The sequence below is a fragment of the Ictalurus punctatus genome, chromosome 10, assembly GCF_001660625.3.
Source record: "Ictalurus punctatus breed USDA103 chromosome 10, Coco_2.0, whole genome shotgun sequence".
NCBI classification, from domain to species: domain Eukaryota; kingdom Metazoa; phylum Chordata; class Actinopteri; order Siluriformes; family Ictaluridae; genus Ictalurus; species Ictalurus punctatus.
This window is the reverse complement of record NC_030425.2, coordinates 11963666-11978588: the sequence shown is the minus strand read 5'-3', so window position 1 is coordinate 11978588 and position 14923 is coordinate 11963666. Positions and strand designations below refer to the sequence as shown.

Here is a 14923-nt window from a genome sequence, read left to right as displayed (position 1 = left end):
ATGTTGTAAACATCATGTAAATCATCAGGGTTGAAAAAAAATGCAACACTGCTCTATTGCTGAGACTCTGTGTAGCGTAGAAATACCTTCTACAATAGTGATATGATATATTTTTCTCATATTGTCCACCCCCAATCCGGTTTATCTGAATCCAGGAACATGAAAGCTAAGCCCCAGCGGTGGCCAAACACACACACACACACACACACACGTTGAGTGATGAATGTTCAGCATCGCAGCTGGACGTAGCACAGCGGTACACTCGGACAGTAAACAGCTGCCAAGTTGAACCAGAGGACACTTAACACACTCATTAGACTGTAGGACCCATTAGACTGTGTGTATACACACACATACATACATATTCATGCACACACTGCAGTATCGGCATGGGGGCAGGCTTAGCCGTGCTGAACCGAGCTACATCCACCGCATGCCGTGTGCAATCTGCTCCCAAAACAACACGTAACACACACACACACACACACAGAAACAACAAGAATGCAGTGACATGCAAGGCAGATTATGTAACTTAAGCGAGGTAGTGGGTGGTCATTATGAGCCCAATAAATCCCACAATGCCACATCCTGCCACTCTGATTTTATGAGATTTCAGTACTTAACCCATCATGTTCAGTTCACTACATTGTGAGTCTCATTGTCCCAGGCCATTTTATGATTCATATCAACCTATCCCAGGTATCCTACCTTCATATCCTTTGGGAGCCTTCAGATGTGGAAGTACAGGTATGAGTACGTGTAAGAGAAATGTGACAGAAAATCACATGATTTAAATGAACATAGGTACTGTCAAATATATTTAGATACTTTAAAATACAATTCGATTGTTATTTTACGTGCAGACAACCCAAATAGTGTCCAGATTTCTTATACAACCTGAAATTTTATTCTAGGGCCCCTAAAATAAAAACATATATAAAGTTCTCGTTTATATGTTTATTAGTTATGCAAAGGTAATGATTTAAAAATTCCACGGTACTCTGTAACAATTTCGGTACCGAAGCAAAACACAAACATGCTAAAAAAACAACACGCTATTTTATTAATAAAGTTAAATATCAATATAAAATGTATTTTTAAAAATGCCATTCTGTATACGTCAAGTATTTGATTATTAAAGCTACTAGAGTTCTCCAGACAAGAGCAGAAATGTTTTTCTGAATGACTGACATTAAAGACAAACAGTGCTAGCCCCACATCTATTATTTTCTAACACATTTTCAGATATATCGCTCATCAAAAAGCCTCTGGTGTGTACAATTACTAAACCCCATCATGTCCTCCCATTACTTATGAAAATCTGGTACCGTCAATTTTTTTTCTTTTTAGTAACGATTTGGTACCGAAGTACCGATACTTTTGACAACCGTAAACGAGAGATTGTTAGGAAATGTAAAAAAAAAAAAAAAGACCAACATATGTAGTGAAGCAGTAATGGTAGGTAAAGTAAATACAACATGCATTCATGCTTAACCAAATAAAAGCATCTGTTAAATTAATAAATGTAAATGAAAATAAGGTTTGTTGGTCAAATTTTTCCCTTTTTTCCCTTTTATATTTCTCAGTAATCCCTCATTACATTCACATAACTAATTTATAAATGGACGGAAGAGGCCTAGCGATGGATTGACACCCTGTCCAGGGTGTACCCTGCTTTGTGCCCCATGCTCCCTGGGATAGCCTCTAGGTTTCCCCGCGACCCGGAAAAGGATATGCGGTATAGAAGATAGATGGATGGATGGAACGAGGCCTATTGAAACTTGTGAAAAACAAGTCATTTTGGTTTGGTGTTCCCGATTACGTTCTCTCTGTATCACCCCACATGACCGCATCAAAAACCACATTTTTCTATTAATTCCTCATTCATTCCTTATCAGTACAGGTGCATTTAAAAACGATAGAATATCCTGGACAAGTTAATTGTTTTCCATAATTTAATTTAAAAATGTGGAACTTTAATATAGTTTAGATTCATTACACATAAAGTGAAATATTTCAAGCTTTTTTGTTTTAATCTTGATGATTAAGGCTTACAGCTCATGTAAATCAAAAGTCCAATATCTCAGAATATTAGAATAAACAATTTAAAATACTTAAATATTGCTAAAAATAGAACAAAGACGAGATTTGACTTGGACTCCACCTCAGAGACTTGACTTGGACTTGGACCTCAGGGACTTGAGACTTGACTTGGACTCCACATCAGAGACTTGAGACTTGACTTGGACTTGGACCTCAGGGACTTGAGACTTGGACTTGGACCTCAGGCACTTGAAACTTGACTTGGACTCCACCGCAGGGACTTGAGACTTGACTTGAGTCCACCTCAGGGACATGACTTGGACTTGGACCTCAGGGACTTGAGACTTGGACTTGGACCTCAGGCACTTGAGCCTTGACTTGGACTCCACCTCAGGGACTTGAGACTTGACTTGGACTTGGACCTCAGGGACTTGAGACTTGACTTGGACTTGAGACTTGACTCAGACAGGGACCTCAGGGACTTGAGACTTGACTCGGACTCCACCTCAGAGACTTGAGACTTGACTCGGACTGGGATCTCAGGGACTTGACTCGGACTGGGACCTCAGGGACTTGAGACTTGACTCGGACTGGGACCTCGGGGACTTGAGACATGACTTGGACTCCACCTCAGGGACTTGAGACTTGACTTGGACTTGGACCTCAGGGACTTGAGACTTGGACTTGGACCTCAGGCACTTGAGACTTGACTTGGACTCCACCTCAGGGACTTGACTTGGACTTGGACCTCAGGGACTTGAGACTTGACTTGGACTTAGACCTCAGAGACTTGAGACTTGACTCGGACTGGGACCTCAGGGACTTGAGACATGACTTGGACTCCACCTCAGAGACTTGAGACTTGACTCGGACTGGGACCTCAGGGACTTGTGAACATGTTTGCCAGTAAATAAAGAAATGTTATAAGAACTCTACTTCAGATTTAGAGAAACATATTGCCTCACTGCACTAGCTTGCTAACCAGGTTAAATAAGTTTGTTTTGACAATAAGTGTGTGTTGATGAATGGAGGTTGTATCCACTACATAGGTAACAAGCTGTATTAACAATGCACTTTTGCCAGTTTTATTACTGTTAGCCAACAGTCAGTAGTTTGGTGATAACCAAGCTTATTTATTTAATTAAGTCTAAAATTAATAAAAGATTCCTCAAATGGAAATCCTATGTTAATATTGATTACACAGGTAGATGCTGACCTGCTATGGCATTACTGTCAGTTGCACCTCCTCCAGTGCCTATAGGATTACCGCTCTTCCTTTCGCCTTGTCACCATGCCTAACGCAATCAAAACCATACACACCTCCACAGTGACTAACGCTGGCAGCGTTAAGAAGGCTATGTGACAAGAAAGAAAAATCCATAGCCTATGGTAAGTTCAGATAACCAAAGAAAACATCCACACAATTTGTAAAATTGGGAAGGTTCCTAGCGCTGGTCCTGGAGTACCGCCGGTCCTGCACATTGGTAGTGTTTTCCTTGCTCCTAAAACACCGGGTTCAACTAATCAGTTGATTAGCGGCCCTTCCTGAATTGAAGTGTGTTAGAGCAGAGAAAACACTAACATGTGCAAGATAAGGGGTTCTCCAGGACCAGGGTTGGGAACCTATGCTTTAGATCAATCAATAATAGTATAAACTTTGTTATAGATTTTTTATTTTATGACTCCTACTTTATCGAGTCAGTACAAAAGCATTTTAGATTTCCAAACATTAGTTTTCAACACAAAATTAAATGTTACAGAAAAATGTGTGTATATCAGGAAAGAAAGCAGCACATTATGTAAGAGACACGTTTCAGACAAAAAAACACGATGAATGCTGCTGGATTTTGCTGCAAAAATAAGAAGCAAGTGCGACAGTCAAAGTCTCCAGAAGAACCGTGTCTGGTTCTGCAAGATGCTCAATAAAACTTACAGCTCGTTTCCTTATAAAACTGCACTAAGTGTACCAGAGACTGCTATTTTTATTTTTAAAACCAAAGGGTCATCAAACTAAATAGTGACGTTGTTTCATTTATTACTGTTTGTTACTCCACTTTATAGTATTTTTTTTTAATGTAGAAACATTTCATTTCATTCTTTTTGAAGGCATCTTTGCTCTACAGAATTTCTTTGCGTGCTCCTAAGACTTTTGCGTAGTACTGTATTTACTTGTTAAATCTATTACATTGACTATAAAGTTAGTTGTTTTGATGAGGTAAATTCACATCACTTGTATCAGTAACGTTAGCTGGCTGGATTGTTGCTAACAATAAATGAACATGGAGGTATCCATGCCTTTTCTTTTCTTTTTTTGAAAAGAAAAGGTCATAATGATCCATATTTCTTTATTTTTTACATTTATTTTTTACATTTTGTAGCTGAGGCCCAGTTCTGTCTATCCATTTCTGAGTCAAACACAATAATAACATAAGCCTAGTTCAGTTAAAAATAACAGTTTGTCACAGTCATGGCTGAGTTATATCCTAAAGTAGCTTGTAAACTAAACTAACAATGTACTGCGAGTGAAATAGTATTGTTGTAGTAAAATGATGAAGTAAAATATATTTTTTTAAAAAGAGATAATTTATAAGATTCTCTTTAAAAGACACACACGCGCGCACACACACACACACACACACACACACAAAAGCATAGCCTAGCCATTGACATTACTATGCTAATAGTAACTAATAGTGCCCATAGACGTTGAGAAACTTAAAAGCAGATGTTTTTACTTTCACTAGAGTTTGATTAAAATACCCCCCATGCTTAAAGTCCTTTTATAGTTTCAGATTTATAAAGACCACTGGTTTGGCCTGAATTACTGAACATAATTGCATAACTAAAACAAAGAATTTAAATGTTAAACAATTGTGGGGGAAAAAACACAAGTAATCAAGAAAAAAAAAATAGTGGTTTGGGCATGAGACTGTAATGATTAGTAATAGCACTTGTTGCAAATCCCCTGTAGCCCGGCTAGCTCAGTCGGTAGAGCATGAGACTCTTAATCTCAGGGTCGTGGGTTCGAGCCCCACGTTGGGCGAGTGCTGTTTTCTTTGGCAGCTCTCTCTCTCTCAGGCTTAGACAGAAACTGCATACAGTATAGCATCTTCCTCTGACAGAGACAGAATTAACCAATTTTCTGGATGACTGTTTTTTACTTTCTGTCTCTGTGAAACATACATCGAGCAGCCTCCTACAAACATTAATGGCGTGCATTATGAGATTTAAGATGAATCCTGTGTTTATTATTCCAAAACTAGCGCACGGCCGCCTACACTCAAGCACCCGAATAACTGACAACGAGTTTTAAGTGTTGATTAATTCAGAAAGGACATTACTTCAGGTGTCAAAAAGGCTGCCTTTACTTCTGCTTTGAATTTCAAATGAGGAGAGAATTCCTGCAGTACGCTAAAGTAAACTGTGAATGGCTGTGAATGGTGAATGCCTAATATTTCATATAAATATAGGATCAGTGTCATACAAACATTTTTAATACTTTACACTACATTTCTGCTGAGATATCACTACGGCTTCACCACAGTGTTCAGGCACAGAGACTTACGACCGTGATATAACGTGTGTTAATGTGGATTTGAAGGTCGTTCTATAGGCAGGGTGGGCTGAGGGGTGTTGCTGCACTGGGGTATGACTGATAGCTCTAGTCTCACTCAAGGCTGCTGAACAGGGCCGAGCCATTAGGAAGTGTGTTTAAGACTTCACACTCTATTACCAATAATATAGGGGCCATAGTGCTCAGTGCTTTTACTGTATTATAAGCTTTCAGACCTGCAGTGTGTCGTGTGTGTGCAGACTTGAGAGAGAGAGAGAGAGAGAGAGAGAGAGAGAGAGAGAGAGAGAGAGCGCGCGCAGAACTATAGTCCATATATAACAAGTATTAACCAGGTGTGTAAATTCAGTAGAATTAGATATCAGGCCCAGTATTTATAATATGGCTATAGCAGTTTGTTTGCCTCATGGGCCTCATTAATCAGTCTTTGTAAAATTGTGCGTAAATGTTTTTGCACAACTAAAATTCCTGCTAGATTCACAAACATATTTAGCTGATATTCTTTGCATACACGTGTGTATGTTGGTAAATGTCACTTTTTCTCATTCACTTAGACAGCTATAAAACACAATAAAAAGCAAAATGACAAAATGGTGAAAGAGCGCCTCCTAGGTGTGGCTTGCATTAAATCTTCCAGTAATGCACCTCAGCCACTGCAGCGCTTCAGGTACTGTAGACACACATGCACTCTTCCTTCTTCATAGAGCACCATTTCTTTTGTCCTCACTGAATGATTTATCTTAATTTAGGAATTTGGTATGGATTGCTTCTTTTTTTTTAGGTTCTTAATGTGAAACGAACAAGTTTCACAAAATTTTCAAGTATGTGCATGCAATTGAAATAAACAAGTGTAATCAGTAAACATATTGTAAAATTGTAGTAGCACAGATAATGTTAGTATTTACACACAGCATTAGCTTAACGTTAGCTCGTTTCAGCCAATTTTAGTATTTACACACAGCGGTTAGCTGAACGTTAGCTCGCTTTGGCTAATATTAGTATTTACACACAGCGGTTAGCTTAACTTTAGCTCGATTCGGCTAATGTTAGTATTTACACACAGCGGTTAGCTTAACTTTAGCTCGCTTCGGCTAATGTTAGTCTTTACACACAGCGGTTAGCTGAACGTTAGCTCGCTTTGGCTAATATTAGTATTTACACACGGCGGTTAGCTTAACTTTAGCTCGCTTCGGCTAATGTTAGTATTCACACACAGCGGTTAGCTGAACGTTAGCTCGTTTCAGCCAATTTTAGTATTTACACACAGCGGTTAGCTGAACGTTAGCTCGCTTTGGCTAATAATAGTATTTACACACAGCGGTTAGCTTAACTTTAGCTCGATTCGGCTAATGTTAGTATTTACACACAGCGGTTAGCTTAACTTTAGCTCGCTTCGGCTAATGTTAGTCTTTACACACAGCGGTTAGCTGAACGTTAGCTCGCTTTGGCTAATATTAGTATTTACACACAGCGGTTAGCTTAACTTTAGCTCGCTTCGGCTAATGTTAGTCTTTACACACAGCGGTTAGCTGAACGTTAGCTCGCTTTGGCTAATATTAGTATTTACACACAGCGGTTAGCTTAACTTTAGCTCGATTCGGCTAATGTTAGTATTTACACACAGCGGTTAGCTTAACTTTAGCTCGATTTGGCTAATATTAGTATTTACACACAGCGGTTAGCTGAACGTTAGCTCGCTTTGGCTAATATTAGTATTTACACACAGCGGTTAGCTTAACTTTAGCTCGATTTGGCTAATGTTAGTATTTACACACGGCGGTTAGCTTAACTTTAGCTCGATTTGGCTAATGTTAGTATTTACACGGCGGTTAGCTGAACGTTAGCTCGCTTTGGCTAATATTAGTATTTACACACAGCGGTTAGCTTAACTTTAGCTCGATTTGGCTAATATTAGTATTTACACACAGCGGTTAGCTGAACGTTAGCTCGATTTGGCTAATGTTAGTATTTACACACAGCGGTTAGCTTAACTTTAGCTCGATTTGGCTAATGTTAGTATTTACACACGGCGGTTAGCTGAACGTTAGCTCGATTTGGCTAATATTAGTATTTACACACAGCGGTTAGCTTAACTTTAGCTCGATTTGGCTAATGTTAGTATTTACACACAGCGGTTAGCTTAACTTTAGCTCGATTTGGCTAATGTTAGTATTTACACACAGCGGTTAGCTTAACTTTAGCTCGATTTGGCTAATGTTAGTATTTACACACGGCGGTTAGCTTAACTTTAGCTCGATTTGGCTAATGTTAGTATTTACACACAGCGGTTAGCTGAACGTTAGCTCGCTTTGGCTAATATTAGTATTTACACACAGCGGTTAGCTTAACTTTAGCTCGATTTGGCTAATATTAGTATTTACACACAGCGGTTAGCTGAACGTTAGCTCGATTTGGCTAATGTTAGTATTTACACACAGCGGTTAGCTTAACTTTAGCTCAATTTGGCTAATGTTAGTATTTACACACGGCGGTTAGCTTAACTTTAGCTCGATTTGGCTAATGTTAGTATTTACACACGGCGGTTAGCTTAACTTTAGCTCGATTTGGCTAATGTTAGTATTTACACACGGCGGTTAGCTTAACTTTAGCTCGATTTGGCTAATGTTAGTATTTACACACAGCGGTTAGCTTAACTTTAGCTCGATTTGGCTAATGTTAGTATTTACACACAGCGGTTAGCTTAACTTTAGCTCGATTTGGCTAATGTTAGTATTTACACACAGCGGTTAGCTTAACTTTAGCTCGATTTGGCTAATGTTAGTATTTACACGGCGGTTAGCTGAACGTTAGCTCGCTTTGGCTAATGTTAGTATTTACACACAGCGGTTGGCCTAACTTTAGCTCGATTTGGCTAATGTTAGTATTTACACAGCGGTTAGCTTAACGTTAGCTCGCTTCGGCTAATGTTAGTATTTACACACAGCGGTTAGCTTAACTTTAGCTCGCTTCGGCTAATTTTAGTATTTACACACAGCGGTTACCTGAATGTTAGCTCGCTTTGGCTAATTTTAGTATTTACACACAGCATTAACTGCCACACATACAGCATTACTTGCGGTACTACCGTATTGACGATACTACTTAAGAAATACAGTGCCATCAGCGTTTTTTTTTTTTTAATGCTTTAGTCTCGTACCGGTATACCCTGCAGCCCTAATCAGTCCCTCGGGAACTTTTCAGAGGAGCTTGCAAGATTCTGCAGATGTGATGTCATCACAACACACATTCAGCCAAAGCCCACTTCGATTCACATTCGTCGAACACGAGTACAGTTAAAGGGTCTCATTTAGCAACAAACATCACTGTGAAAGACCGTGCAAAACTATTTTGTGCACTTGCGATTTTGCCAATTCAAGTAGTTTACCCAAAAAAGCACAAAAAACTACAGAAGTTGCATAGCAAATTTTGAAAAAAAAAATCCACAGCAAAGTCAAGCATTTTTGGCCATAACAATCCTGAAAAAATTTGATACAAAATAATAAAGATAAAGAGTAGATATAGTAACAAATTTGTGATCTGTAGTAAGCATTCATGTTTTCTAGAGCTGAGTGCATATTGGGGTGGTGGCTTTGAAGAGAAGGACTGTATTTGTACAGATATTATGTTTCAAAACAGTTAATTTCAGCTAACGTCTGCCAAATGTCTACTTTTGGAAAGATTGTTCCTGTTATTTTTGGGAATGCTGTTAATGGAAAACGGAACTAGCTTTGGGAATACTATGACCAATTATGGTCACGCCAATAAAGCTACTTTGAATTAAATCCAGAGGAGGGAGTTATTTGAAATACAGTCTTGTCAGTATTCCTGAAACGAGTTTATATTTCAGTGATTTTGAGCACAATCCGCACTCATTAGGATGTCAAATGGATTCATTGTGTGGCTTCGATTTATTTTAAAATCTAAATTATACTCCTTTGTTTGGGTTTCTGATGCGAGTACAGCATGCCTCTCACGACAAAGACAGGTCGCTAAGGGCGAAATTTCCAGGGAGGGGAAGAAAAAAAGAGAGAGAGAGGGGCGTGAGAGAGGACGGCAGGGGTATAAGCTCGAGATGATGTGAGAGAAATGGAGTTTATATAATGATAGAGCCGGAGAGATGGAGAGAAAAGCGATGAGGGATCAGAGGAGCTCTGTGCAGGAGAGACAGATATGGAGACAGAGTGAGAAATGATCAAGTGAGCGAAATGGAAGAAAAAGAGCAGTGCTGAATTGAATCTCACATGGAGAGACGGGGTAAGGGAGGGAGCGAGTGTGGCGAGCGAGGGAGTGAGTGTGAGGGAGAGTGAGGGAGCGAGTGAGTGTGGGTGTGACAGTAAGGAAGAAAGGAAAAGAGAAAGAGAGAGAGAGAGAGAGAGAGAGAGAGCAGTTGAGTCAGATTTCATCTCCATCACTCACACTGTGCTGCTTGTCTGCCTGCTGAGACAGAGTGTGTCACCAAGACCAATTCATCACAACCACAAATGCAGAAACACACACACACACACACACTCACTATCTCTCTCTCTCTTAATCTCTCTTTATCACTCTTCCTATCTCACTCCTTGTTCGGCTTGCTCTCACATCTTTTCACACTCTCTTTACTTTCCCCTCTCTCTCTCTCTCTCTCTCTCTCTCTCTCTCTCTCGCTCTCTCGCTTGCCCCTCTTTTGTGCATGTCTATGAAGCATGTGTAAAATATGCACACTATAGTCACTGGCTAGTGACTTAACACGAGATCTTTTTGTATCTCTCTGTATCGTCATCTTTTAATCTCAGATAAAGTGATATCAGTGATGTCATCCGCTTGCCTTGGTGTGTATATTTATTGCTTTGTGTTTTAGCTAGTGGCTCACGCCTAAAATATCAGACAGGACAGAGAACAAAATACACAGATCAGATAATAAAATACAACCGAGAGCCCAGAATAAAAATACACACACTGGAAGTGACCAGAAGTGATAGATTTGTTCCCTGTGCTGTATTTGAGATCGAGTTAGTGACCTCGTCAGTGGTTCTGCACATCACTGATACAGATAGACTTGAACTAACAGAGGAGCACGCTGTTAGATTAGAGCGGAGTCACATTGACTTTTTCCGTTTTCAGAATGCTTCGCTAATAGTGAGGAAACCTATGCAGATAATTATTTGCTCAGAGTTGTGAATGGCAGCCCAAATGACAAAGTATTGCACTTAATAGTCAGTTTGTCAGTTCCCCATCGGGGTCGTTACTATGTACGCATACGAATTAGGGCACATTATGGGATTTAGGATGCAGCTTTGAAATCTGAATGTGTATTCATGTGTATTAGTTATGAAAGAGCACAGCACAGCCCATGTTCTGATATTCTTCTAAAAGTAGCTTGCAGTAGCAATGTTTTTTAACACAAAGTTGGCATTTCCAGTGTGGAAGAATCCATATTGTGGATTGGTTTGTGAAAGTCGTTTTTTGTTGTTGTTGTTGTTTTTATAGTAATTCACCAACATTATGAAGACTTAATAGATACATGCTAGCTAGCTAACGAAATTGTTAGCTTCAGTCATGAGTTCTGTATTTTCAAGCTAATTAAAAAGCATTAATTCAGATCCATTTAACCATCCATTCGCATTCAAGTGACAAAGCAACAATAGGTCACTATTTATTTCCTGTGTACAAGTCGACACAAAGCCGCAGCTTCAGAAACAAAAACAGGCAACAAAGCGACAGCAGGATAAGCGACATTTGACCTGAAATTTTTTCAGTTCTGTGCTAATTAGTTACGTAAAATATATGAAGTGACAAATCCAAACAGTCGGCGCAAACGATTCCTTGGACCAAACTCATGGCGCATGTAGGCCAACGTATCTTCAGTTCCTTTAGCACCTATCTGCAGTTAGTTCCCATTTACTAACTCACGCACCAAAATGGAAGAAAATCTTAATTGGGGTTCCATCTCATCCTGTCAAATGCAGCCTCTCATTAAATGCGTATAGAGAAATGAGTAAAAATGGAGCTTAGAAGGAAGCCGTAGTGATTGTTGCCATTGGTGAGTGTAAGTAGCTAGTATGTAGCTAGGTTGCTAAAATCAAACCACTACTCTAGAGTAACACAGAGTAACTGCGCAAAGTTAGAAGACACTTTGATACACTGTGCTGCTAAAACACGGCTATCTCTGCTGAAGAAAACCCCCCAATAGAACCCCTCATAGAATTTGTAATGGTTATTAATGAGAATTGTATAGGTTTTAATGGAAACTGTAATGGTCCCTGTGGGCCTCTACTGGTAATTTGTTGCCTTCTGGTGGCATGTTATGTCTAGTGGATACCACAAAAAGGCCTACGTCCTTTATACGACAAATTACAAATGTAATGGAAACCATTTGGTAATTTTAATGGTTTAACAGCCGGGATGGTTTTTGCACATTTTGACTTAGATGCTCTGATTAGCTGTGGTGCGACCTGCCAAAGCCAAAAGTCTCAAGCCACTTTGAAATCATCATTTTACACATGATGAAAATCGATCTCCTCAAAATGGCAGCGTGAACATGTGACCACGCAGCAGAACACGTGATGTGTATTTATACTAATTGGAACAGCAGCGTGATGACGGAAGGAAACTCTCCACAGTGGCACACTGGAGCACGGAAACAACGCACGTCTGCCTCGTTCAGAGAGCTGAAATTCAGCAGTGCTCTAAAGACAGTGTAGATTTCACCCTGCCACTGGGAAGGCAGGGCGATGGGGTTAAAAATGCCCTTATTACAGATAAATGATCTAATAACAGGCTTTTAAAGTCTCAGCATTTCTCTTTCACGCTCTCCCTTTTTTCCCTGTCTCTCCGTCTCTATCTCTAGCTCTATGTATAGATTGTCATTTGTCCTTGTCAAGTTAGAGGAGCTTTAATTTGATTGATGATGTATTCGTCATGTTTAGTAGATGCAGTGTTGATTGAAGACCCTGTGTTTCTCTGTGTTCGCAGTACTATGAGATGTCCTACGGACTTAACATAGAGATGCACAAACAGGTAAGAGTGTGTGTGTGTGTCTGTGTGTGTGTGTATGTGTGTGTGTCTTGGTGGGGAGCAAATGTCCCCACAAGTATAGGACTATCTGACAGCTTTGACCTTATGGAGACATTCTTCTGGTCCTCACAAGGAAAACAGTAGTTTTTATTTAAAAGGTTTTCTTAGAGTTGATTAGCTGCAATCTTGTCAATGGATGGTCCTCACAAGGATAGTGAGGATAGTGTGTGAGCGTGTGTGTTCCTCCAGACCCAACTCCTGATTCTGTACACACACACACACACACACACACACATACATACATATACATTGTTTTTCTCTTACACATGCATATACAAGCATTTCACATGCACCACACACACACACACCCACCCACACACACGCATGCACGCGCGCACGCGTTCCCTTCTCCCTCATTTCCTCCTGCTTTCCAGCTCATTGACAGTGGCGGATGTGCCGGATGTTGGGCTCTATCGCATTCTTCAGCTGATTGATGCTTTTCTCCGGGAGTCTTGAGGTCTGTGATGAAATGACGTGCGTGTTTAGTGATGGTGGAGTGGAGCCGCTTGGCAGTGTGGGCTAGCATGGCTCAGTGTGGTGAGGATGGATCCAAGCGCAGAGCAACACTTCACGCTGAATGTGGGTCAAGATTACGCAGTTTTAAATACCGATAAGAAACACAGATGAGAAATGTGTGTCAGTGGACCCAGGAGCGTGTAACACACAGACCCTGGAGAGTAAGCTGGGCCTGGGAATAACAAATAATAAAAAAAAAAATACTTTAGTCTTCTTTTTTTCTACTTTTCTAGTTTTTGAGTAGAGTACGTATCTTTCTTTTAGAGAGTCACAATTCCTTGAACATATGAATATACTGTATAATCATTATGTTTAAAGCAGCAAGACACAGAGAAACATATATATATATATATATATATATATATATATATATATATATATATATATATTAGAGATGCAATGATACTAAATAATAATAAAGTATTCTTAACTTATTGAATGCTATTAATTCATATTAACAGAATTAATTGACTGAATTAAAAAAAAAAGCCTCCTGTTAGTGTCACATTCACTCTCCACAAACGAAAGCATTTCTACTTCATCACTGAACATCACACTGATAATATATAATATCAACTTTTATATATATTAACATTAACTGGATATGAAATATACTACTCTACAAATATATTTTTCTGTGCAATATATACTTTTTTGTCAACTCATCTTCATTTAAATCTTTCAGCGGTGTTCTGGCGCTTTAATTCAGCGCGAGCAGTGCGGCAAAAAAAAAAAATTTAGACTGGACGCCGAAGCTCCCGCTTCACTGCTGCAGCGTCCGGTGTAAAATTTTATCAGTGCAGAGATTACAGAGATTACACACTGCAGTTTTATCATCATTCCACACAAGAGACGTCATCTTTACACACAGCACGAAATCCATGTGTTTTCCCGCCCCCTTTTGATTGACAGGATATAATCAGCCCTGATCATCGGATGTTTTTAAACTATCAGCCGATGGCGTGAAAAATAGCCTTTATCTACCGATACATCGGTGCATCTCTATTTTATACATATATATATATATATATATATATATATATATATATATATATATATATATATATATATATATATATATATATATATATATAGAGAGAGAGAGAGAGAGAGAACTTTTGCACAGTAACAACAGGAGGAAAAACGTGAGATGGATAACAGCTGAACTGTGAGGAAAACGTTGGATTGAAAGCCGGTTTTGCAGTTTGCAATTTCAGCAGATTATAACTTGTCACATTGTATAAAATGATCCCAATGAAATTATGGCCTAATTTTATGTTCTGTGCGATTACACGTTCTCCGTGTCAGATTATACGATGAGATGAGATGAGGTAATAAGTATATTTCTTCGGCCTATCAGAGTGTTCCGATCACCTTTCGCCGTTGCCCCTATTGCCGTAGTTGTAGCTGCCCAGCGAGTTTTGAGTCATCCTGCGCTGTCCTCCTATTGGTGGATTTTAATATACACGCTGACATTTTACTCAAACATTTGATACTAACCAGAAGTTTGTTTCTGGTTACCTTTTGGTTACCATGGCTTTAAAATAGTATGCCACATTCTGCGTTCTAAGGCTGCCAATCTCTACTCAAGATTAAAGAATTCTTTTACACTGTCTGTGTGTGTGTGTGTGTGTTGACTGACAGCAAAATTGAGTTATTTAGTTGCGTAGTCAGTTTGTGAAGCGAATCACTCACAAGGCTGAAAGAGCACAGCGTTAGTAGAGAAGACGCAGGTGA

General features: G+C 39.4%; 1 protein-coding gene and 1 non-coding gene across 5 annotated transcripts in view; both read left to right on the top strand.

The window, feature by feature from the left end:
- tle2b (TLE family member 2, transcriptional corepressor b) overlaps nt 1–14923 on the top strand; it is an 81217-nt gene that overhangs the window by 26598 nt on the left and 39696 nt on the right. For all 4 annotated transcript variants that reach the window (XM_053683163.1, XM_017478515.3, XM_017478516.3 and 1 more), the window contains exon 4: nt 12569–12613. In XM_053683163.1, the coding sequence (XP_053539138.1) occupies nt 12569–12613 (45 nt within the window). The remainder of the gene's footprint in view (nt 1–12568; nt 12614–14923) is intronic.
- Nucleotides 5014–5086, top strand: trnak-cuu (transfer RNA lysine (anticodon CUU)). The gene has a single exon. It is a non-coding gene; the product is annotated as a tRNA-Lys (tRNA).